A 25,155-nucleotide genomic window follows, 5' to 3' on the forward strand; every position below is an offset into this window, starting at 1 on the left:
TTAAATCTACAAAGAAGCAAGCAGAGCTTAAAAGCTGAATGTCAGTAGTTGCATCAGGTGCAAAAATGCAGTTAGTGGCTTTATTACTAATGAAGTTAAATATCCATGCACATGAGTTTGAGCTCTAATACTTGTGACAGCCTCAAACATTGTGTGGTGTCAAATAAAAGCAGGATGTCAGCTTTCTGGTTTGTAAAAAAAAAAACCAGTACAGGAATCATTAAAGCTCATTTAAAGGATTTTATTCAGTAAGGTACAAGGGCAGGAAAGGTTTTAGTGCACAGAGGATAAGTACTTATAAAGGACCAGTGAAAGCATTCCTATATCTGCAGCCATTAGGGCACACTGCTGCTTTGTAAAACACAAATGTGGCACAGGAACTAACAAACCCTGCAGCTGGACCATAGGAAACTTGGATCTGAGGGAGGCAGTGACAAGAGGACCACTGCCTCTGCCATAGGACCTACCTCACTTCAGATACCGCCGGCACAGGAGGCTTCTTCTAGCCAGTAGAGAGACACAGGCACCACTGGAGACAATCCTAACCACATAAATATTCATTCAGGACACCTGGTGAGATGAAGCCACCTAATTTCTCTCCTCTACTAACTTTCACAAGAGAACTTGCTATCTCCTGGAGCATATTTTCTCCAGCATGTCTCTCCAAGGCTGGCTTTTTTGCTCTGCAAGATCTATTCAGCCACAACCTTTTTGCTGTCAAAACAGCTTTCCTTTCCTCTCCCACCTTCCCTCTCTCCTCTCAGTATTTAGGTCCTTTCTTGCTAGCAGGATGACATTTCTCCCCCCGTTGCTAGCTTGGTAGCCTAGTTTCCCAAGGAAGGGAAAGCTTATCAGATCACACTGGCTATGCAAGTGCCAGTTCTAAGTAAAATTCTGAGCTTGTGAGCTGAGTCTGAGTGAACTTGACAGGAGATGGCAGTTCCAAAGATTTGAGCTGCCTGCAAGTGCTGTGGAAGGAAAACCATGGGAGTGCACCCACTGCAGAAAACAAACTGCATTGGTAGACACCCCAAAGTCCACAGAGGAGACAGTCATTGCCACTGAACACCAAGGGAGGTATAATTTCACAGATCCAGCAGCTCAGAAGACAACTTGATTAATATCAGCATGAGCTACATATTTTTCTTGCTTTATTCTAGAGCCTGCAGTTACAGAGCAGCAAGGGGGGAGCTGAGGAGAAGCAGGCTGGTGGGGTGAATTTGGAGCTAATTGCTGATCCTCCTCACACCAGTACTGATGGGGAATTGTTCTAGTCTGAGCTGGAACAGAACTAATTCTGTTCAGTGATCAGACTTCTGAGCTCCATCTCTGCTCAGTGATGGCACTTTCTCTGAAGTTCACAGCAGGTTTTCACAGACAGTGGCTGTCTCTAGCAGAGATAACCCTGGTGGTTAGAGTTACTGCCAAGGGCTGGGCTGCAGAAAGGCTCTTGCTTTGACTTGCTCTTGTGCAGACCAAGGGCACTGCTAAAACTTGTGCCCCACGTTGGGGTGCAGGAAGTCAGAGGTGGCTCCTGCAGGGAGGAGCAGACAGAACAGTTGACTGTAAGCTGACCATCAAGGCACTCCATCCCATGGATATCATAATCAGAATAGAGCTGAGGGATCACCAGGGTCAAGCCTTCAATGGCTGGTGTCTGAGGAAGACTCTATCTGTTCTGCCTGTGATCCCAATACTTCTTGAATCCAGTTTCAAAGTCCAGTTTCTGAATCCAGTTCCTATTTGCTGAGACTTCCCCAGTGGCTTGCCCCAGCATCATTGGTGACAGTGATGCCAGTGCCATCAGGAATTGGGTTGGTTTGGATATTGGTTTGTATCTCTTTGTATTGATTTAATCTTATTGTTATTTCCATCCAAGGTGGCTTAGTGTTCTTTCCCAATCCATCAGGGCTTCTTCAATATTCCTTTTCTCTTCCCTTTAGGAAGGGAGTGGGGTTTATAGAGAGGCTCTCTCATTTGTCTTGCAGTTGGCCCAGCCACTACTCAACACTATCCAACTTCCCTGTGACTCCAATACCCTCTATTTACATGATCTAGTTCATGAAAAGATTGGAAACTGGGAACTAATGTGGAGAGGAGCAAATCCTAAACTGTTGTGAGCTGGCAGAGCTCTGGCAGAGCTGGTGAGGGGCCTGGAGCACAAATCCTATGAGGAGAGGTTGAGGGAGCTGGGCCTGTTTAGCCTGGAGAAGAGGAGGCTCAGGGGTGATCTTATTACTGTCTACAACTACCTGAAAGGGCATTGTAGCCAGGTGGGGGGTGGCCTCTTCTCCCAGGTAACCAGCAATAGAACAAGGGGACACAGTCTCAAGTTGTGCCAGGGTAGGTATAGGCTGGATATTAGGAAGAAGTTCTTCACAGAGAGAGTGATTGGCATTGGAATGGGCTGCCCAGGGAGGTGGTGGAGGCACCGTCCCTGGGGGTCTTCAAGCAAAGCCTGGCTGAGGCACTTAGTGCCATGGTCTGGTTGATTGGATAGGGCTGGGTGCTAGGTTGGACTGGATGATCTTGGAGGTCTCTTCCAACCTGGTTGATTCTATGATTCTATGATTCTATGCTATGGTTTGGTAAAGCTGTCTTTGAATGGGACATGATTTCTAAGCACCATGCCCAGCTCATTTTTCTGTGCACTTGTCTATATTATGGTGGCTAAAGGCAGTTGGTTGAGCATGAGTTGGAGCATAAGACAAAGGCCATCAAGAACTGTGCCTAGCGTGTAGGATGGCTCTCATTTATTCCTGCTGTGACATTTCCTCCTAGTCAGTCACCTCAGGACTGCCTGACTGGTGAGCCTGAAGAAACTCCTCTTTGTTCCTTGTTAACACCAGCAATGGAAAATAACAAGCTGTTCACATTGGTGAGATTCAAAGAAAAGCTGAAGTCACTCAGCTTGAGGCAAAAAAAGCCAAACAAACTAACCACAGCTGACATTAAAATGGAGACTGGGCAGTTGTGCAACTTGGCATGATCAGGGAAATATCAATGTCCTCTTTTTCTGAGTGTTCTAAGTATTGATGTTGCAGATCTCTGATTTAGGTGGAGAGAGGGCAAATCACTAACAGAATCACAGAACCCCACCACGATGGAGTTGAAAGGGACCTCTGGGCATCATCTAGTCCAGCCTCTTTTGCTAAGGCAGGCTCACCCACAGCAGGCTGCCCAGGGTCAAAACGTCTAGGTGGTTTTGGAGTTTCTCCAGAGGAGACTCCACAACCTCTCTGGACAGCCTGCTCTACACCAGGGCAGATACCACAGATTGTCTTCCACAGCTTGGCCAAGGGCAGAGGCTGAAATTCACAGTGAGAAATGCCATCAGTGCAGCATGTCCATTAGGTGGGTGTGCTACAGCATCCCTTAAAGCGAGGCTTCTTTGGAGGGAAAGGTGAACTGCCACTCTTGTGCACCCGAGTTGGATGTTTTCTGTCACCAACAGATCTGCTGATCTATGAAGCCACAGGGAAGCATCCTTCACCTAGCACTTCTTCTTGTCATTTCAGTCCAGGCTTTTTTTCTTCTGGTGGAGACTAGAAGATAAAATAAGATTGTTCTAATTAAAAATGCCTACCTCCTCGTGCAGTGTTTCTTACCCACCAAAGGTCTCCATGTGCTATTCCCATTAAATAGACAGCAGAAGGAAAGGGGGAGTGAGACCAAATGAAATGTCTCCCCAACAGAGCAAAACCAAATCTTACATCATTGGACTGGATGATCCTGGAGGTCTCTTCCAACCTGGTTGATTCAATGATGATCACAGACCTAGTAGAAGGAACGAGGGTGCCTATTAAGCCTCAATAAAAGGAAAGCTTAGGACAATTTCCCCATGTATTGGATCCTTCAATGAGGTGTTGTGAAGCTAATGCAGCCAATGCTCCAAGCTAATAAAATATGTCCTGTTTTTTTTCAGCTGACAACATAACTTTGGGACTTCGTGGGAGATGGGAGATGAAATGATGCAGTGGCTTTGCAGGCATTTTCTCTTTGCAAAAGGAGCTTGGGCCAGAGGGCTGTAAAATTGGATATGCCCCAAAGGAGTGCAGGAAGTGCACCACCAGGTCAAACTAAAGTACATTATAAAGGAGTTTAAATATCAAACTAGCAGCTTCCTGCAAAACTTCTCCTTCTTAGGATACTGCTAGAAGTGCTGACAAAGAAAGACAGTATCTTAGAGACATGATTTGACTCTCAAAGAGGTGCATTTGGAGGGTTAGGCTGTACCTAGCTGATCCTGAAATGAACTTACCAACAGATTTTGCAGCAAAATAGGTGGATTAAGGAGGGATTAATCTGATTAAAACAGTTCTTACCAATGTCAGGAAGAAAGAGAGCATAATAAAAAATAAGAAACTTTTTTTTCCCTTATGTTTTCTTCTTCTTCTTTTTTTTTTTTTCAGTTTGGTCAGCTGAAGTTTGTGGATTTTTTTAATTCCATGCCTCCAGGAGCACCAGTTTGACTATCCAGTGGTTTCCAAAGTGTTATAAAAATGGGTGATATTTAAGTGGTAATAAAGGCTGCACTGCCCATCCACTCTTTGCTCTGCTACCTCAAAGCAGAAAAAAGGTGCCCTGCAGATTTGAGCTTTGAGGCTTGAGAGTCCTTAATAAATTGATATCACAGACAAGAAAGCTGGAGGTGCCCACAAGCACTTTGTATTTTGCTGGAGTGAACCTGGAGCTTGTCCTTTGAGAGCAGCCCTGTCAGAGGCAAAGTTGAGCACTCAAAAATCCTTACCTTGGCAAGAGTGGTGGTTCACTTCGGGGGATGCTTCTTCCCAGAGAAGGGCTGTGTGAAGGAGGTCAGGATCAGTTAGTTGTCCTCCACAGCAACGTTGTTTCCCTTGCTGAGACTTCCAGCACATGTGGGCAAGGACTTCTGCTGCTGTACTAGACTTGGTGCCATGGTCTAGCTGACTGGATAGGGCTGGGTGCTAGGCTGGACTGAATGATCTTGGAGGTCTCTTCCAACCTGATTGATTCTATGAAGCATGGCTATGAATACCAGTGTGCAGGTGAACTGATTGTCAGTCTCACCTTGAACCTAAGCAGGCTGCTTCTATCTTTCCTTCTTACCAGCTTAAGAAATAAACAAACATACACACTAAACCAAACAATGCCAACTAGAAAAGTGGGGACAGAGGCTGGATTTCTGACCATTTGGACCATTTAAACCTATTTTTGAATCCTGAAAGGCAAAGTCTATCCAGTACAACCTGCCCATCTATTAGCAAAACATTAGCTGAGGAGACTTTGAGTAAGATATTCTAATGCAGATCCACCGTGGAGACTTGAAGAGGAAGGAGCAGCCAAACATTCAACAATGACAGAGATATGTTTGTCTCACTCATCACCTTCAGCTTTTCTTTGCCCTGGTGGAACTGGGCAGCAGAAACTCTTTACCCCAAAGTGAATGAAAGCCCCTTGCTGTAGCATCACTGAAAAGAGCCTTGGGTTGAAACTGTCCTTCAGGAGAGGCAGCAGCCAGCTGGAAGTGAATTTTCCCAACAGTACCATTCATCATCAGCATCCCATAGCCTACAGCAGATCTCTAAGGCAGCTAAAATTGCATCTGATTTTGTAAAAGACTTTACAGGCCTCATCACTTTGCCTGCCCACAAAACATGAAAGAAATCAAACCAAAGAAAACAAACAAAGAGAAAAACACAAAGAAAGAAACAAACACCAAACCCCACTCCTTTGTCCTTGTGATGAAGAATGAAGTAGCTCTGAAAAACAACCTGATTTGTCCACCTCCTCCTGTGAGTCCTGCTAACCACCTTCTGCACCAGTCTCACTCTGCAGCAGATCTGCAGTGAAGGAGAAGCTGGAGACGGAGGAGGGAGGGGGAAGGCAGAGAGACTGCATGCCTAGAAAGCCAAGACTACTCCTGCTGCCCACCCTGCAGGCATCACCTCTGCACCAGGAGAGCATAATAGAGGGAGAATCAGGCTCTCCAGATTTAACAAGCTCACTTCGATTTCAGTGAGGCCCTCAGGCAGTGCTGTGGTGCACCTAATAGCACTAATTATTAATGAATCATTCCCTGATAAATAGGAAGGCTGAGATGGCCTCTGTCTCCTTGGTTCCTTCACAAGGTCCACTGGATTTCACTGAGCAGGGAGGCAGCTGCACAGATGAAAACTGGGCTCAGGGAAGCAAGAGGGCTGGGACAGTCACCAACACATTTGTCCCTACATTGTTCCAGGGACCAACAGCATCTCACTGCTTCTTCTCAGATGTAGATACAGCCATTGGAAAGTCCTGCAAGAAATGTGTCCTGCATCTTATTTTAGCACCATCCCTCCCTGCTTCCCTCATAAGGACCAACCAGTGAGTCCCTACAGACTGATTCTCCACAGTTCTGTGTGTCCTGGCTCAAGCTTTTGCTCCCAGCACAGGCTTGCTCCATCTCTCTGTCACAGGCTTAGAATGGGAGCAGATGAGGTAAGGGACAATTTTTGTTGGATTTTTTTTTCACTCTTTTAAAGAAAAAACAAACAAACAAACCAAACCAACAACAACAAAAACAAACAGACAAACGAAAACCCAAACACCAAAAAAACAAACCATAAAACAAACCAAAAACTGCCACCACCTCAACCCAAGTGCAGCCTCTCTGCATCAGAGGGCAGCCCAAGCAGAAAGCAAGGCTATGAGAAGTTAGAGGCTGGCACACAGCAGCCCACTGCCAAGCTCAGAGTCATCCAGACCTGATGGGGGAAGGAAGGAAGGGAGGAAGGCTGGAAGGAGGCAGCTTTCTGCAGCCCTCGGGAACTGTGGGGCTGTGGTTGCTCAGTCAGAAGTGGGAACAGGAATTAGGGCAGACAGAATCGCAGTGGCTGCAGCCCTCCCTGGATATCCAGCTTAGAAGGGCACTGCTTTGTCTTTTGTTTTAGCTGTGAGGTTTTTCTCTGCCGAGCTGCAGTTTTTCTTTTTTCCTTCCCCCCCCTCCCCCCCTCCCTTGCCTTCTGTCTGTGTATTTTTTTGTCTAAGCAGATGATAATTTTACTGTGGCTACTGTCAACATTTAAATGCTTTTCTGTTGCGTTTGTAAGTCTCTCCAGCTCACATTTGCTGTGAGCAAAGGGACTAAAGCGATGTTCAGAGGTTTGAACCTCCCCAGCAGCTGTTGCTTTGGGGTAGTGGGACCAGTCCAGCAGTGGGACCACCCCAGTCTCCCACCGCAGACTCTCCTGCCAGCCCTTACAAACCAAACTGAGCATGCTCAGTCTCGCTTTGGGATTTCGGGCACAGCTCAGGCTCCTTTGGCCACAAACCAACGCAAGAGAGAGAGCAACGCCCCTGGGTTAAACCAAAGAAATGACCATTGCCCTCAGGCTTCAGAAACAACCCCTGAAAAGGGGCAGAAAGGGAAACACAACCAACGCCTTGTGCATTGCAGGACTCAGAAAATGAAGAGGGGGAAAGGAGGGAGGGTGTTGGTTTCTTGTGTTCCTTCCAAAATTGCCAAGCTGCCGATTGACTGAGGGAAACTGAGGCTGCATTTGCTGCCAGACTTGCCTCCTCTGGGGGAAATTCCGGGGCTGCAATCCAAGTTCTTGAGCAGCATCTTTGCACTCCGGGAAGTCCAGTGGGTGCCCCGCGTCCCAGGAACGGGAACCCGACAATTAGGAGCCTGAAAGGGGAGGTGTCCGCGAGCAGAATGGGACCCAAGCACGGCCACTAGCATCACTGAGCCAGTCTCGACCCGCACGCTTGTTTCTCCTGTTTGCCACCGCTTTATCATTTGCCTCAGCGGAGGGCTAATTGGAACTGTGCTAATTACCGAGCGATTATCCATTAGTAATTCAACCTCAAGCCAAGATAACTCGAGCCCACTAATGAGCTGGAAATCGCCCCCTTATTAGGGACGTTCAGCTTTCTTCCGAGGGGGTGAGGAAAAGATGGGATGCTCCTCCGAGGGACCGGCACCGTTCAGCAGCCGGGAAGCCGGAGGGATGCTGGCAGCGGGTGAGACTGGTGCCCGGGCATCCCGGGGTGAAGCGGGATGCCTGATGCTGTGGTCTGTTCCCGGAGTCCAGACAATGGAAACATCAAACTCCCGAGCCCCTCGAATCTCAGCAAGGGCTTGCTCTCTCTCCTTTCTCCTCGGCAGCTGGCATTTCGTGCTAGAGGAAACCATCACAGCAGCTCCTGACCTAATGAATACATAGATGTGCACCGAAAAAATCAATTTAGGTCTGGATCCTCTGTGGGGAGGGAAAAATAACCCAAACCACTTAAACAAAGCTCTGCTCTCCAGGGTTTTCCCTTCTTTTTTTTAATCGGTGGTTGTGGGGATTGAGTCTAAAGGGAAGGCAAAGGAAAACGAAATGTGAGCGGACCTGTGTGTGCTGGAGCAAGGCTGAGCTCTGGAAAAAAAAAAGGCCCTGAACACAGGCATAATGTGTTTTATAATTATAAAATCAACATTGCTTCCAGTGGTAAAGGCGCTGGCTGCAGTTCCTCAGCGCATTCTTTTCTGGGATTCAATCCGTTTGGGAAATGCAGATTGCCTTGCGACCTGCTGTTTGATTTATGAACCGTTCGGTTTACCATTGCTTACCCATTGCATTTCGGACCTTGGGAAGGAAGGGGAGAAGGGAGAGGGGGAGAAATAACAAAAGAAATGGAAGGAGAGGACCCTGCCACCCTACGTATCGCTAAAAGAGAGCTTCTACACAGACAGCAGCTCCCCACCGGAATACATCACCTCGAAGCAATTCTTGGCCCCTGCCTCCTTCCCATCACCCGCTTCCCCATCCGCCCCCCAGTCGCCAGCTGGGGTCTCTCCTTCCAAGTAAAAAAGGACGTGTTTACTCTTTTGGTGTGCATTTCTTTATAAAGGCACCAGGCACCTATAAATAGCCGAAGTAGGAGCAGCTCCTGCCTCCGAATCAATACCCACCCTCCCCACCCCCGCCCCTTCCTCTTGCTCCTTCGGCTGAGCTGCCTTATTAATTATGAAAGAGCTTCTCTGAGACCCGGCTCTGCAGCATCCTCCTTAATGGTGGTTGCTGCCTTTCCTCCGAGCCTCCTCCGCCGACTCCTGGCAGCTGGCAAAAAGGGGGGTGCTGCGATTTGAGGGGTTCGGGAGGGAAAAAAAAGCAGCTCGGAGAATTTAGAGCCTGTTTTTAAGGCAGCAATGAAACAGAAAGGAAGGCTGAGACTAAGCAATTGAGGCGCCTTGTCCTTGTGTGAACTGGAATATGCCGTTCATCATCAAAGGATGGGCTGGGATTTCATCTTCCTCGCCTTAAAAGCCCTTTCGTTTGCAAGAGCTATTACATAAAAAGGACGACACCCTCATTTGAAACAATACTTTTTATTTTATACTTCTGTCTATACTTTGTAGCAAATCTCTTTTGTTTGTTTCTTGTAGGTGGGGTTTTGGGGTGTTTTTTTGTTCGTTTGTTGTGGTTTGCGGGTTTGGGTTTTTTTTGCTTGTTTGGGTTATTTTTTGTTTTGTTTTGTTTTGTTTTGTTTTGTTTTGTTTTTTCCTGAATTGGCTTTTTCATAAACGTTTCTTAAAATTACATTTTCTTCCCCCCCCCCAACCCCGCATTTTCATTCCCTTTTATTATCAAGGCTTTTTAATTTTTAATTCATTATATTATTATTTTTTTTTGCACAATCGGTTTTGCTGCTGTTTGCCTGTTGTTTCTCCTTTAGATTTACATTTTAAGCCCCCTTTTTGTGATCTCTACGATTGGATATTCAGGTATTCAACTGGCATGTGTAACACCTAAAACAAAGAGGAGGAAAAAAAATAAAGGCAGTGAACTCGGAAAGATGCCTTCAAACAGCAAGTACAGGTAAACTCTCAGACATCTGTTAGCAGCATTTCTTCACTCCTCCAGCCGTTTAGACACACTTTTCCTTCCTTCCTTCCTTCCTTCCTTCCTTCCTTCCTTCCTTCCTTCCTTCCTTCCTTCCTTCCTTCCTTCCTTCCTTCCTTCCTTCCTTCCTTCCTTCCTTCCTTCCTTCCTTCCTTCCTTCCTTCCTTCCTTCCTCCCTTCCTCCCTTCCTCCCTTCCTCCCTTCCTCCCTCCCTTCCTCCCTCCCTCCCTCCCTTCCTTCCTTCCTTCCTTCCTTCCTTCCTTCCTTCCTTCCTTCCTTCCTTCCTTCCTTCCTTCCTTCCTTCCTTCCTTCCTTCCTTCCTTTTCTTCCTTCCTTTCTTCCTTTTTTCCTTCCTTCCTTCCTTCCTTCCTTCCTTCCTTCCTTCCTTCCTTCCTTCCACCCTTCCTTCCTCCCTCCCTCCCTGCCACCCTCCCTTCCTTCCTCCTTCCTTCCTTCCTCCCTCCCTCCCTCCCTCCCTCCCTTCCTTCCTCCTTCCCTCCCTTCCTTCCTCTCTCCCTTCCTCCCTCTCTTCCATTCTTTTCAATCCTTCCTTCCTACCCTTTCTATCCTTCCATCCTTCTTCCCCTTTCTCTCTCTCTTTTTTTTTCCCTTGAGGAAAAACTCTCTTTAAATATATATATATATTTTTACATATATATTTTTGTTGTTGCAGTGGAATGACCAAAAAACAAGTGACTGTGGAGGAAAGATGAGATATTGTGAATTATTCACCAGATGCTTCATATGTGGACATCTCCCTTGGATTCATCCAGTGCCTTTTTCTTTGATTTCTTTCCCTTTTTGGGGGGTTTATTTTAGGCTGCGTTATTATTCTCACCTTGTACTCTGCCACAATTTTAGTAGAGCCCGTGGCTCGCCGGGATGTACTCCGGCAGATTCCAGCTTTAGGTGGCCCAGAGCCATTCCTGAGATTGCTTTTGCACGATGAGGGCTCAAGTTTGTTGGTTTATTACTGTTATCTTTTTCTTTGTTTTTTTTTTTAGTTCAAAGCAATAGTAAAGCTGAGGTCCGATTCGGGCTGCGTGCTGCTGCCTTGTTTGGTAACATTTGGCAAATAAAACACAAAATAAGAAAAAAGGGAGAACGCTTCCACAGTCCTACATGGGTGTTTCACCATCATCAGCCACCACCACCATCATCATCATCATCAACCACAGAAAAAGCACAACGTCCCCAAAGCAACGGATGGACAACTTCCTCTATAGATCCAGCACATGGAGAGGGGTGTGGGTGTGCTCACTTCCCCCCCCTCCCCCAGCCTAAAAAGGCAGCCAGGTCACTAGGGCAGCCCAAAGAGCCGCCAGCAGCAGGGGCAAAGCCGGCGGGAGAAGGGACGGTGCCGCGCCGCTGCCTCCTCCGCACAGTTCAAATAAGCTGCCTTGGAAATCGAGGTTTTTTGATTCCCGTCTCAGTTTCTCCCAGAGGTCTTTCGCTCCTTCCTGGCAATCGGTGAGCGCTGAAAGGGTGCAGGAGTGGAAATCATCCCAGTACCTGTAGGAGGGGAGAGCAACTGACATCAAAAGAGGCACGCACCCATCTTCTTGGTGGGGGGGAGGGGGTGGCATCCCGCCGTTCCCGAACCCCCGACGACAGAGCTGAGCGGGGACATGCCTTAAAGAGGGCGGTGGTACCTGGTAGGGAGTAGATGCCGCCTTCCCCGCCCTAAAACTCTGTCCCCTCCTTCACCCGAAGACACTGCTTCTGGGAGAGATGCCCACCCCCGAGACACGGGGTTTGGGAGGGATGCCTACCCATAGACGCGGCTTCTGGAGGGATGCTCTGCCCCTTGCCTCCCCCTGGCTGCCCCACAGGCCGCCCCGGGCGTGATCTGTGCTGAGTACCGGCTTTCTTGGGGAAGGGGGATGTTTTTGACTGTGATTTTGGGGTCCTCACTCCCCATTTCCACCTTTGTCGCCATCCTAGCATGGGGTGGGATGGTGCAGAAATCGCTTTGCTGGGTCTCTGCTGAAGGGGGTCTTTGCCTGATAGGGAAGGAGGTCTTGCAGCCCTCGGCTGGCAAACACCTTCCTAAGAGACCATGGGCTTGTTCCGAGTTGTCACTGGTGGGAGCGGGCAGATGGGAATGGGAAACTCATCTCTTTTCCCAGGAGTATCCCGGTATCCCCGAGGATAACGGTGCAGTGTTAGCATCCCTCCCGGAGTGGAGGAGAAGGAAAAGGAGGAGAAGGAGAAATGAGCATCTTCCCCACCTGGGCGTTCTGCACCGACCCCCAGATCCCTGAGGATCCGTGACCAAGGGTCTACAGGCAGCAAAGGCTTTCTCCTTCCCCGGGATAATTTCCAAAACGTGTTTCCTTGTAATATTTATTCCTTTCTTTCCGGGGACTGGACCGGGATTTGCTACCCGGCCAGGGCCCGTCCTGCTGCCCCAATCAGGAGGGATGAGAGGACCTTTCCTGGGTCATGGAAAATCACCCCAAATCTGCCTTCTCTATTTCCTTGTTACCTCAAGGCAGGCGCCTGCAAAGCTGGATTTCGTGGTTTCTTTTCTTACAGTAGTCCTACAGCCTCTAATTTATGAGCACTCTAAGCTGGTTGTAGACTTCCAATGTTTTCTATATTTGTAATAAATAGTGAGATAGTGAGGAGCCAGAATCTGAGAGTGTGGCTCTCCTGCAGTATTTCTGCTGTAATTGCATCTCCCATAGGAAAATTAAATCTTTCCCCAACTCCCTTCTATACATCCTGGCAGAGGGCAAAGGGTGATGGGGAAAAAAAGTCTTGCTGGGAAAAAAGGTTCTTTCCACAGGTGAGGACCACCTCTGGTCTAGCACTCCGGGACCAAAGGACATCATATTGGGATGCTGCTGCCCCTTGGCATATTCATGTATGACACAAGGAAAATCGCAACTCAGCGCTTATAGTAAGGTGCCAGCCCTAGGAGGTGCTTGGCTCCGAAATTTCTAGGTGGAAAGAGAAAAGGGGAGGGTCACAGGGTCTCTTGTTTCTTTTTCACCTTTTCTTGTCCTCTTTTCCTTTTCTCGATTTTTAAAATTTTCTGCTTTTCTTTCCTTTCCTTTTGCCTTGCCTTTTCCTGTCTCCCTTTCCCTTTCCTTTTCCTTTACCTTTTCCTTCTCCGATTTTTTTGAACCCGATCAGAAAACACCTTTGCCATTCATATCTATGTCTAAGGACTCGATTTTATTTCTGAATATAATTTTCGGTAATTTGTTTCACGGATTTTGTTTGCTTGTGGTTTTGTTCGTTATTTGATTTTTTTGGTTTTTTCGTTGCTTGTTTATTTCTGTGTTTGGTTTTTTATTTTTTTCTTGGTTAGCTTCGTTGTTTGTTTGTTTGTTTGTTTGTTTTTTCCCAGTGGAGAGAATTTGTATTGGAAATCAGGGAAACAGCAACGGGGAGACGAGAGAATATCCCGTGCAGCTGAATTTTTGTTAGTGGTGGTGGTTTGGACGGTGGAGTTTTGTTTGTTTGTTTCCCCCAAACGTATCGCAAATGCACATTTCTGCCTCTTTTTGCGTCCCTGCTAGGGATGTGAGACGCCGAAGTGGGGCAGGCAAGGTCGGGCCAGTCATATCGGCTTTCCCTTTTCCTAGGAAGATCCGCTGCCCAGATCCTTGGGGAAAATTACTGCAAAATTAGGGCTCCTCCATCTTCTGAAAGGAACTTGGAAGGGCCGGAGTAGGAGGCGATTTTGCGAGACGAGCTCTTTTTCTCCCTTTATTATTATTTCTTACGTTGCTGTTTTCCTTTTTGTTACTCTTTGTATCTTTCTTCTCCTCCACTCCGTGCCACGACCTGGGGGAAACTGGGCTTTGCTGAAGGACCCGAGCGACCCAGGGAGGGAGAGAGATGCCACTGGGAGATTAACATCTTAACTGTGCTCTCATCTCTTTAATTGCATTTAATTTAGCCAGGAATAGCCTCCCCAGCGCCTGCTGCCCCTGGCCGAGGGGAACGGTGTTTCCCTGGGCAAGGGAAGCCTGTCCCCGACTTGTCTCTGCCGTAAGCGCCCGGAGGGTAGCCTCAGAGCGTGGGGACTGGGTCCGAAAGGCGGACCTGAAAGGGATGAGAATCCTCGTGCAGCCAATGTCACCATCCTAGTACAAAGCAGCAGAAAAGGGGGGGAAAACCCGGAAAACCAACCAACCAACCAACCAAAAAACAACGGACAAGCTAAGGAGGGGAGTGACAGAAGGAAAAAAATTCCAAACACTCCGTTTGACGGAGGGAAAAATTTCAAAAGACATTAAAAAAGACTCCCTCTAGGCTTCACTGTTTGCCAAATGCGCCATGTCCTCATGGTAGGGTGCTTGGACGGAATCTGACCCCCAAAGCTCCAAACCCCTTGCCATTTCTGTTGCATCTCCTTCCCATCTCTACCATCCAACCTCACCCCCACCACCTCCCACTGGCCAGCCCTGGGTGATCGTTTAGCCCAGTTCTATCCCCCCACACCCCTCCGCAGGCCCCGAAGGAGAGTGGAAAGACCTACGAGCAGATCGTTTGGAGGTTTCTCTTGTCGTCCAGGTCCTGGGGGTAGCTGGCCATGTTATCACCCAGCCGCAGCAAACACTCCGAGAAGTCCCTAAAGACGGCATCGCACCGCCCGGCCGCTCTCACCGCCTGCACCAGGTACGCTGAGGGATGGGGGGGCAGGGGCACAGGTCAGCACCACTGGACCCCCAACCCAGATTCCCTCCCTTATCTCACCCCTTCCCTCCCCACCACTGCTATCCGGGAAGCAGCGATCTAGGGACAAGAGGAGGGTGAGGGAACAGAGCCAGGGTCACCACCGGGGGCTTTTCGTCCTTGGCTGTTTTAGCACAGCATCCTTGGTGCCTGGCAATTAACGACCTGATTTTAGTTGGTTTTGGGTTGTTTGTTTGAGGGAAGAGAAGGAGGGTGAGCAGGTGAAGATGTGCTGCCTGCTTCTCCCAGGATTCGTTCCTTTGTTAGAAATCTCTTCCAGTTGCGTTCCTCCATGTAATCAACCACATACCCTTCTTATCACCCAGGTCGCTCGATTAATACCGTGCGAAACGCAGAGGGACAAAGAAAACAGCAATAACAATAATATTTTTTAAAATCACTACAAAACGCTGCGATAAAGACGCGCAAAAAGGGATCCTCAAAGCCGCGCATGCAGCAGCGAGAAGGGACAAGGATAATTCTCTGTCTCTCTCTAGCATCCTTCGGGATTGCTCTAGGAAGCGGCACCCGAGTAAACCCGATAGTAACAACTCCCAAATCACCGCCTGCAAACGGGGAAAGAAAACGAATTACGGCGTGTCTGAAATGGCTCCTTCCCGATGGCCGCAGCTGCCGAGCCGTGCTTTGCGGAGGGACGGAATAAAATGGGAAGGGACCAGGGATGCGGATGCTGTTGCACGATGCGGCTGGAAGAAGTCGGACCACTGCCCGTGCCCCACAGCTATCGGGTTGGGGTACCCGGGGAGGTGGGAGGCTGCTTATTGAGGATGCTGAGCCCAAACCGCTCCTCCTGGCAGTAGTGGGGGCTGGGGACACTGGAATGTCCCTATTTCTAGGCTCGACCCCAGCCGGGTTGTCGATGCGGCTAGCGGGGGAGGAAAGGAGTTGCTCCTCTTCCCTTTTGGAGAAGTCCCCGGCCATCCACATCGCCAGCTGTAAGGTTGTAGGGGTGGGAGTCCTGACATTGTGCCCTCAAGGCACTCATGTGGCGAGGACGTGTGCATGTTTTCTTTCCAGGCACCGGTTCCAAGCTAAATGGCTGACTTCAAGAGACTGTTTCAACGCAGACACCCCCCCCTTGCCGTTTGATTCATCGCTACCGTGACTTGGTGGCCACTCCCCTCTACACACACACCACCAGCAGCAGTCACATCAAACCCCCAGCAGGCTCCAGACATTGGTTACGGCAGGGAAAAAAAAAGTCGGGGGTGGGAGGGGGGGGGTGGGGGGGAAAGCCAGGCAAACAAATAGAGAAGAACCCAAGATCATCCCGAGGGGAAAACCACCTCCTATAAAACCCGCGCCAGCCCACTCCCGCAGATATAGCAGGAAAGGGGGTGGGGGGTAAGATGCCACTAATTTCTCCAGAACTATGATGGGCTGCACTGAAAATTCGAGGTCCTTGCCCCAGGCAGGATATGGAGTATGGCGGAGGACCAGTTTTGGGACCAGCGGGTTTCAGAGCATCTCCTCCCTTCAGAAGGATATCTTCCTCCTCACAAAGCATCCCAAAGACACTCTAAACCCCATCAGTAACAATAAAATCTCCCAAAGCGGACAGACGAAGGTCCTGCCCGCTTAAATCACGGCGGGATTTATCTTAAACGAGGTCGTTTGTGCTTTGCCGTGGCCCCGACCTTCCTCCCCTTCCCGCCCCCACCTTCAAATACAGGAGCATGCAGCAATTTGCAATGCAGCAGGACAGCAGGAGCCATCTGTACCGGATCGTGCCTCCTTCCGTAATACACTACTCGTCCTCTCCTTCCTCCTGCCCTTTAGCTGCGCCTCGTCCATCCCTCCTGTCCCTGGGCACCAACCGCGGAGATGCAGTCCCTGCGGTTCCCCCTCTCCAACCCCATCACCTCCCAAAATGTCAGGAATTTCAGACAGCTACAATCCCCTTTGCCCAGATCTGACATAGATGAATTACAAATGCAAACAATTACACGTATTTTTCTTTCTTTCTTTTTAAACTGTAGATATCTGGGGGACGAGACGAGCATCCATTTCACACGAGCCGTTACCGGGAACGGGGCAAAAGCAAACGGTCCTTTGCAAACCTCACACCGACAACCAGAAGATGATTTCGGGACGGAAGGAAGTGGCGAGGAAGGTTACCCGAAACACAGAAGGAACAAAACCCGCCACGAGCATCAAATCCGTCCTCTTCCAGGGCACCGCAAAGCCACTGCACTGTCACGATCCCCGCGGTGTGCAGAGATATTTGGAGGGGACACACACACACACACACACTTCCCAGATCACTGCTCATGCTCACAGCAGTCCGGGGACAGCGATTCCCAGACATCCGAGCTACCTTTTGACATTGCACCGTGAATAAAACCCTCCCTCGGTTGAATCAAAGAAACACCAATGAAAGCAAAAATCCTTCTCCTCTACGTGAACAAACAACCCAAAACCTGCATGGACTGAAATGAACGATAACATCCAAATAATGCCTTTCCCCTTCCTTCTCTGACAGCAAATGGCCTTCCGAAGAGTTCAGCCTCGTTTCCAATGGAATGGTAACACGGATGGAGGGGGCTTGCATCCCAGATCTACATTTTCCACAGGTCAACATTTCATCGCGGTTATTCCTTATCCGCTTCTTTGCTCGAGGAGGAAATGTCCAAGGCATTTTGCCTCCTTATTTCCTCCTTGTCTCGTTCTCTCCGCTCTTTTGACCTTTTTAATTCCCTTTTTTTATTCTCGCCCCATCACCCCCCCCCCCTTTTTTTTTTTGTTTCCCCGCTTTTTTTTTTGGTACCCACAAAACGCTGCAGAGATTGTCTAGAGAGGAGAGCGACCGAGCAAAAGGAGCTCTAAATAGCAACACCGGGCATCATTTTCCCCCCTTCCCATCCTCATTGTAGCCGAATTCCTTTGTAGGCAAATATTTTTTCAGAGGTCTCTGTTCACACCTGACAACCTGGCTAATAAAAGACGTGATTTAACCACCTTCTCCTTGCAGCCCAGGTTTGGATCACGCTCGGGGACATACATATCCAACATATAACTTCAAAAAAAAAATGTGCCTGGACAGGACCAAAACAATCATTAACTCTGCAAACGTTTAACGTCTATACAACTAAAACCAATTCCCAACAAAGAACTACTGGATAAAACGAACCCGTGTCAAGCCAGCAAATAAAAACCAGGGTGGAAGGAAGAAAAAAAAAAAGCCCCGCTAAAATATTAAACAAAACCAGAAAAGAGCACACATAACCATACCCTGGGGTGGAGGGAAAAATTATCTATTTAAAGTGTTTTTTATATATATATAAGTAAAATACTATATCTATACATGTGTATGTATATATACACATCTACCTATTTTGGTGGGTTTGAGCCTGCTCAATTTTTAACAGTGATTCTCCCCGTGCAAAATTAATGCCCAAGCGGCAGGACTCTGCAATTTTGAAGATAATTTTTTTTGGTTGTTGTTTAATAATTCATTTTATTCTGACGGATTAATTTTTAAACATTTATTTAAATTTTAAAAAAATTATATATATTTAAAGTTAGTGATGGCTTTGTTTATGGGCTGCAAAAGGAAAGCCTCCAAGTTCTCAGAAGGAGCCCTTGGCTCTCGCCCGTGATTTTTCTGCAGTAAAAGAAAAAAAACTTTCCAGCTCCATCTTTCCCAAACCATTTTTGTGCCGGTTTCTATTTTTCTGTCCCTCGGGAAGCGGAGGGAGTGGGGGGGGATTTCTAAGTATTGGAGTACCCAAATTATGGGTGGAAAGGAATAAAGAGGGTATCCGAAAAGCAGATAGAAAAGGGGGGGAAAAAAGGAGAGGGGGGCGGAGAGGGGGGGAAAGAAGAAGAATAAGGTGAGGGAAAAAAAATAAAGGGCAGTATGAACGAGCAGGCACTGATTCGGGAAAACGAACAACAAAAGTGATTGAAAACGAATAAAAAAAACCTCTCCCTTTCCTGCGGACTCCCTCTGCCTTCAAGTACCGCTAAGATGCCACCGGGAAGAAGGCAGAAGGAGCAGGGAGAGGGGAGCAGGGAGGTCCCTCCACCGGTCCCCAGCGCAGGTCATTTCACCGTTCCGCTCCTGCATGCATCAGCCTTTGGGCTTTGACGCTGCCCAACTTGATAGGGAATTTGGCAGTCCACTTACCTATCTGTACAGCCAGGACCAGCGAAATATATCTGCCGTTCAACTTAAGTCCCATCCTACATTTAGTAAAACCATTTGCGGCTGCAGATCTTTAAATAGTTACTTGGGAGAACGTGGGGGAAAGCTGAAAAATAGGCATTGCCAACAAGTTCCGAGCAGCGGAGGACTTTACAGACGAAAGGGGGGGAAGACGAGAGGAGAAGGAGAGCAGAAGAGGGAGGCAGAGGGAGAGGGCGAGGAGGACTAACTGGGAATGGTTCGCTCCATTAGGAGGGGGCGGGGGAAGAGCAGCCTCACGCCCACCATCAGCCCTGACGCGAGGGGATGACACCGACTGGGCTTTTCTCACCCCCACCCCCCCCCACCCCCCCCTTTTTTTTTTTTTCTTTTTCTTTTTTAATATATATTTACATATGCACCTTGGAAGAGAAACGCCATTTATAGGCATCACAGTCTGGATTTATCCTCTCTCCCCGTATCCCCCCCCCCCGCCTCATTAATCACTGAGAAAATCCCCCCTCTCCCTGCCCCGCCTGGTCCCGGCAGCCGGGACCATCCCTCTGGGGCGGGAGGGATGCGGGGGCGTGGGGGGGACACACAGGCACACACACGCAGATGGAAGAGCCAACCCCCCCACCCCCGGGGGTGGGGATAGCACAGCAGAACATCCATCCCCACTCGATACACACATCCCGCCCGCCCCCGGGGCCGCCCCATCGGGGCTGGTTAGTTCGGCCCTCGCGCTGCGGAGTGGGGAGGAGGAATGGGAGGTGCGAAGAGGGGGTGCCTTCCCCCTGCCTGCCCCTCCCCCACCATGACGTCACCCCAAGGATGATGTGCTGGGGGGGGGAAGTTGGTCTCTCCCAGCCCTGGAGCTGATTTATGCTTGTGGCAGCATTCCGACCGCGGGACTGCAGAAGGATGGTGTGGCGGAAGGGGTCACAGATGGGGAGGCACCCCTTGGGTAGCCCCAGAGGGGCTGGCCAGTGGCTAAGGGGGTCACTGCACCACATCCCCTGGGGACAAGCTGCAGGTGGAAGGGATAGTGCCAGCCAAAGCTACAGGGTGCTCCCGTAGCCTGACACACTCCCTGGACCCTCCTCAACACATCTCTTCCAGAAGTGCTAGAGAGAACCTAAAGATGTCAGTGTGGACTTCTCTTGAGGCAAAGTGCCAGCCCAAACCTCATCCTACAGCTTTTCCCCTGGGGTCTTCCACTGCAGAATTATTCCTGCCCTTCACCAGCCAGCTGTAGCACTTTCAGAAGCCAAACGTGGACTGGTTGGAAGGAGAAGTACTGCTGACAGTTGCTCCTCTTGCACCCATGTGCCCCCCTCTGCAATCCCACTGGGCTGGTAGTGCTATGGAGGCCTCAAGAGGCTGAGCCACCAATTGGTTCCTCTCTTTTACAACCCACCCAAGATAATCCTCAGACCTCAATGACAGATGGGCAGCAGCTGCCAGGCTGGATCCCCATGAGAACACCTGGAGCCCACCAGACAAGGACACAGATTGCATGGGGTTAAGTGAATCAGTGCAAGTGGATGTAAGGAAACTGGGAGGCAAGATGAAAATCTCCCTTGCTCCTGCCTCTTTAGGTCTACCTCACGTGTGCAGCAGCAGTCTTAACCCTCTCAAAGCACTTATGAATCCCCAGTCTGCTTCTTCATCTGGAAAGCAGGTATAAATCTGTGTAACTGTGCTAGCAGTCAGTTGAGGCCTGCAGGTAAAAAAAAAATCTCTCTTTCTCCTCTACACCTTCCCACTTATTCCTTTTTGTCCCACTTCTTCTTCTTTTTTATAGCCCTCCAGTATGGATGCTGAGCTGGATTAGAGGAGAGAAATGTCTGAAAACTAACTCAAGGTATTAGAATCAAAGAATCATTTTGGTGGGAAATGACCTTTTATATCATCAAGTTCAACATTAACCCAGCACTGCCAGGTCACCACTAAACCATATCACTCAGCACCACGTCTACATGTCTTGCATGTGGACTTTTTCCCAGAGCCACAGGTTAGAGAGTCCAAATGATCTTGTGTGCCTCACTGTTGATGCATTATCAGCACAAAAAAGGAAGGGGATGAAAGGAGTGTGGGTTGAGGTGTCATGGAGAGTACAAAGGTACATGGATATAAACATTGAACCTACCAGCTCTTGGCATCTTGGCCACTTGTGGCTACATTTACTGTGAAGAAGGACAAGGCACCAGTCCAGGACCAAGTTGTGGAGGCTGCAGCAAGAGGAAATTCTCATTTCACTTCTCTGTCCTACAATTTGATAACTGCATTGGTTTATTTATACCTTTTTCATACTTTGCTCTGAGGGCAGGCAAACTACAGCTTCAGGTTAAAGGCTGGTCTGGCTTGTGTTAAGCATCATTTGGACATTACTCCATGGGAATCCACATTGGAATGAACTTCAGGGCAGTTTCCAAGACACAGTAAGGAAGAGTTTAATATCTGGCTTTTGGTAGGTCCATCACATCTGAAATGACTGGAGCCCCTGGCAATTTGGCCACAAATCTCTTATAAGAATAGGCATTCCTGGCCAAACAGCAACAACAGAATTATCTAACAGTTAGAGGCATCAATTACAGAGGCAAAAAGGGCCTTGCCAAATTCCTCTAAATGTTCTTGACCATTGGGGCAGTCCAGCCCTGTCTGAAATTCAAGACTGGCTCCATGCTTACCACCTTCTCTGCCCCAGGAAGGGGCCCATCAGGTTATAGATTCTGAATGTAAGCCAGTGGTTTAAGCCCATCTCAAATAGCAGCACTCTCAGCTCTGCTGGGAGCTGAGGAGGAGGATGAAGTGGGCACAATTGTTTGTCAAACTTTGTTTTTTTTGTTTTGTTTTTGTTTTTGTTTTTGTTTTACTGGTGCAATATTAGAAGGTGCTTGAATAATACAGAATTGGGATGAGAGGAAAACTGTCAGGCTGTGCTGGCATCCAGCAAGACCTGGAGAGGCTGGATAGCTGAGTGGAGGAGAACTTCTTGAAGTTCCAGAAGGGTAAGTGTAAACTTCTGCATTTGGTGAGGAGTAACTCCCTGCACCAGTACAGGTCAGGGCTTGACTTGCTGGTAGGCAGCTCTAAGGGGAAAGATCTGGGAGTCCTGGTGGGTAAGAGGCTGTCCATAAGCCAGCAATGTGCCTTCATGGCCAAAAAGCCCAGTGGTTTCCTGGGGTTCACTAAGATGAGTATGGCCAATGGGTTGAGAGAAGTTCTCTTTCCCCTGTACTCTGCCCTAGTGAGGCTGCACAAGGAGTACTGTGTCCAGTTCTGGGCTCTCCAGTTTGAGACAGACTGGGATTTACTGAAGAAGGTCTGCAAAGATGCTGAGGGCACTGGAGCACCTCTCTAAGGAGGAGAGGCTCAGAGCCCTGGGGCTGTTTAGCCTGGAGGAAAGCAGACTGAGAGGGATCTTGTCAATGCTGAAGGACAGAATGGGGCCAGGCACTTTTCAGTGGTGTCCAGTGATAGGACAAAAGGCAACAGGCTCAAACTGGAACCCAGGAAGTTTCACCTAAACATAAGGAAAAATTTCTTTGCTGTTAAGGTGCCAGAGCCCTGGAGCAGTCTGCCCAGAGAGGCTGTGGAGTCTCCTTCTCTAGAGAGACTTCCCAAATCACCTTTGCAATCCTGGGCATCCTGCTAGGATCTTTAGCAGGACTGGTTGGACCAGGTGATGCCCAGAGGTCCTTTCCAACCTCCTCCATGCTGGTATTCTGTGATTCTGTGAATATCAGTCTAGGAGACACCCTTGGGTGCTTTAGAAGAGGCTCTTCTGCAGGTGCTTTGCTCAGTTCCTGTTAGGACAATTTGTTCATCATCATGATTTTGCCCTTGTTTTTAAGACAAAAGTGCTCTGTCCTCCCAGTAGCCTCATGCTCCACTTGTGAGGGTTGGCATCAGGGAGATCACTGCCATGGTGGAGGCAGGCAAATAGAGACCATGACTGCTGTCCAGATGTAGATCTGCCAGAAATACTGTGTGCTGCACCCTGTGCTGGAGTGCCTGAATGGACAGCTCTGCACTACCACTGCTGGGCAGCTGATTTAAAGCCAGCTCAGCTCCATCTAAATTATCTACCACAAGAGGACCCACTGCCTTTAGCGGACGTGTTTCTCATTTAGCTTTCAGATGACTGTCATGGCTGAAGCTCAGAAGCAGCAGACAGCTTTAGATAGCAGTGAGAGCTGCTTTCCCTGGCAAAATTGGCTGCATCTCTGCCTTTATTTTTCTTATTCTTCTCTCTTTCTTTCTTTCTTTCTCTTTCTTTCTTTCTCTTTCTTTCTTTCTTTCTTTCTTTCTTTCTTTCTTTCTTTCTTTCTTTCTTTCTTTCTTTCTTTCTTTCTTTCTTTCTTTCTTTCTTTCTTTCTTTCTTTCTTTCTTTCTTTCTTTCTTTCTTTCTTTCTTTCTTTCTTTCTTCCTTTCTTCCTTTCTTCCTTTCTTCCTTTCTTCCTTTCTTCCTTTCTTCCTTTCTTTCTTCCTTCCTTCCTTCCTTCCTTCCTTCCTTCCTTCCTTCCTTCCTTCCTTCCTTCCTTCCTTCCTTCCTTCCTTCCTTCCTTCCTTCCTTCCTTCCTTCCTTCCTTCCTTCCTTCCTTCCTTCCTTCCTTCCTTTCTGCAAAATATGTCTTCAAATAGCTCACACCTCAGGTCACAGTAATAAGGATAAAAACTGACTCTTTGGTGCTGTCAGTCAGAGGCTGATTTATTCTGAGCATCAGCTTTGGTTGGAGGGGAGGGTCCAGTGATCACGATGCTATTTAGAAGTCCCTCCTATGGGTGTGTGAGAGATACATTCGCTCTTATCTCATCCTGCAGTAACATTCCTTCTACCAGGAGGTGACTATTTGCTTTCACTTTCCCTCATCATCATGAGATCCATCCCCAAAGAGGCTGAGCTGAAACAGGAGCCTCTGCATCTCTGCACTCTCCCATCCCATAGGTCCCCTAAGAAGGAGAGACAGACTGACAGCTTCACAGTCCTTGCCTGTGCTGTGGCTTGCAGCCCTCAGCTGCTGTTTTCCCTAAAGCAAAGTGGCCAGCCAGCAAAATCCATCCAAATAAAGGAATAGATCTTCACAAAGTGAACCTCCAAGATTTCATCCAGCTAGAAAAAATAATGAGAACACACTGAGAATGTGACAGGCAGGATTAAAGGAGTACCTTTAGACAGCAGCCAGACTTGTAAGGCTTTTTTTGGTGGCCTTGTTTATTAGATATCTGGCTCTGTTACTGGCTGGATGTGTCAGAAAAAAATGGAAGTTAGGCTCTCAAGACCAGAATTTGCCTCACATCTGGCTAGAAATTAGTACTAAAATCAGCACTTGGCACTGTCATTTGATGTCTGTGAAACATACAAACTGACAGGATCATAGGATGATTAAGGTTGGCAAAGCCCCCTAAGATCATCAAGTCCAACAGTCAACCATGCTCACTTAACCACATTCTGAATCATAGAATGTCAGGGGCTGGAAGAGACCTCAAAAGACCATCTGGTCCAGCCCCCCTGCCAGAGCAGGATCACCTACAGCAGATTACACTGGAATGCATCCAGACAGTTCTTGAATATCTCCAGGGAGAACACCTTCAGAGGATGGTGACTCCACCACCTTCCTGGGCAGCCTCTTTTCATCCCTGACCACTCTTCCAGTAAAGAAAACTTTCCTAAACCTCCCCTTGCACAACTTGAGGCCATTTCCTCTGGTCCTACATTGGTCCCGTTGCTGTGGTTCCACATCTAAAACTGCAGCACACACACACAAAGAAGTATTTGGCTGAATGAAAGGAATGAGATTGCTCAGTACTAAACTTGTCAGAAATGGGAAATGATGAGTATGATATTTGCAATTAATCTGACACAGGAAACAATGTTCAGATATAAAGTGATTAGACTAATGCAATTGTTGGGCTCAGCTTCTGGGCTTCTCAAAGGGGGGAAGCAGAACACCAAAATTCATGAGGTTTCTCTGAAAAGCTCAGCCTCTATGTTTGTTCTTTAGTAATTTTATCTTTTAAAATACAATCTTAACTGCCCCCCCCCCTCCAGTATATTGCTTGCTTGCAATCAGCTTGTGCCAGGCAGGCACTTTCTGTTGCAGACACAGGAGTGTTTGCATTTAACTGCCTCTCAGAGACAGGCATTTTTAGGAGGGGGCCTGTGTGTGCACTCCAAATTGTGCACTGTATTTGCATGACCCCTTGATATGGGCTGGTGGTAGTGGCTTTGCTGCTGAGCCCAGGCAAGCGGAGAGGAGGGAGCTTAGCCCGCACGGCTCCAGCCAGATGGAGTTCACGCCCACTACCATTATGTTTGCAACACATGATTCCTGCCTAAGGTGCCTGTAGATGTTTCAGAGAGTAGGATGGTTTCAGCAAAGCAGTCTCAGGAGAAAACATCCTTACCACCAAAATTTTCCTTCAAGGAACATAAAGCTAAGGCAGGCTGGGGAT

At 48.3% G+C, this 25,155-nt stretch overlaps 1 protein-coding gene and 1 long non-coding RNA gene across 2 annotated transcripts; both read right to left on the reverse strand.

The window, feature by feature from the left end:
* Window positions 1–227: 227 nt before the first annotated feature.
* Window positions 228–6,497, reverse strand: LOC135184919 (uncharacterized). Its single transcript, XR_010306264.1, has 2 exons — window positions 4,751–6,497; window positions 228–3,777 (listed from the first exon to the last, which is right to left on the reverse strand). It is a non-coding gene; the product is annotated as an uncharacterized LOC135184919 (long non-coding RNA).
* A 2,827-nt stretch (window positions 6,498–9,324) lies between these two features.
* Window positions 9,325–18,984, reverse strand: NRN1 (neuritin 1). Its single transcript, XM_064161138.1, has 3 exons — window positions 18,697–18,984; window positions 14,350–14,494; window positions 9,325–11,366 (listed from the first exon to the last, which is right to left on the reverse strand). The coding sequence occupies exons 1-3, from the start codon at window positions 18,749–18,751 to the stop codon at window positions 11,135–11,137; spliced, it is 432 nt and encodes a 143-aa protein (XP_064017208.1). The 5' UTR covers window positions 18,752–18,984; the 3' UTR covers window positions 9,325–11,134.
* Between the last annotated feature and the right edge of the window lie 6,171 nt (window positions 18,985–25,155).

This window comes from Pogoniulus pusillus, chromosome 21 (assembly GCF_015220805.1).
Source record: "Pogoniulus pusillus isolate bPogPus1 chromosome 21, bPogPus1.pri, whole genome shotgun sequence".
Lineage (NCBI taxonomy): Eukaryota > Metazoa > Chordata > Aves > Piciformes > Lybiidae > Pogoniulus > Pogoniulus pusillus.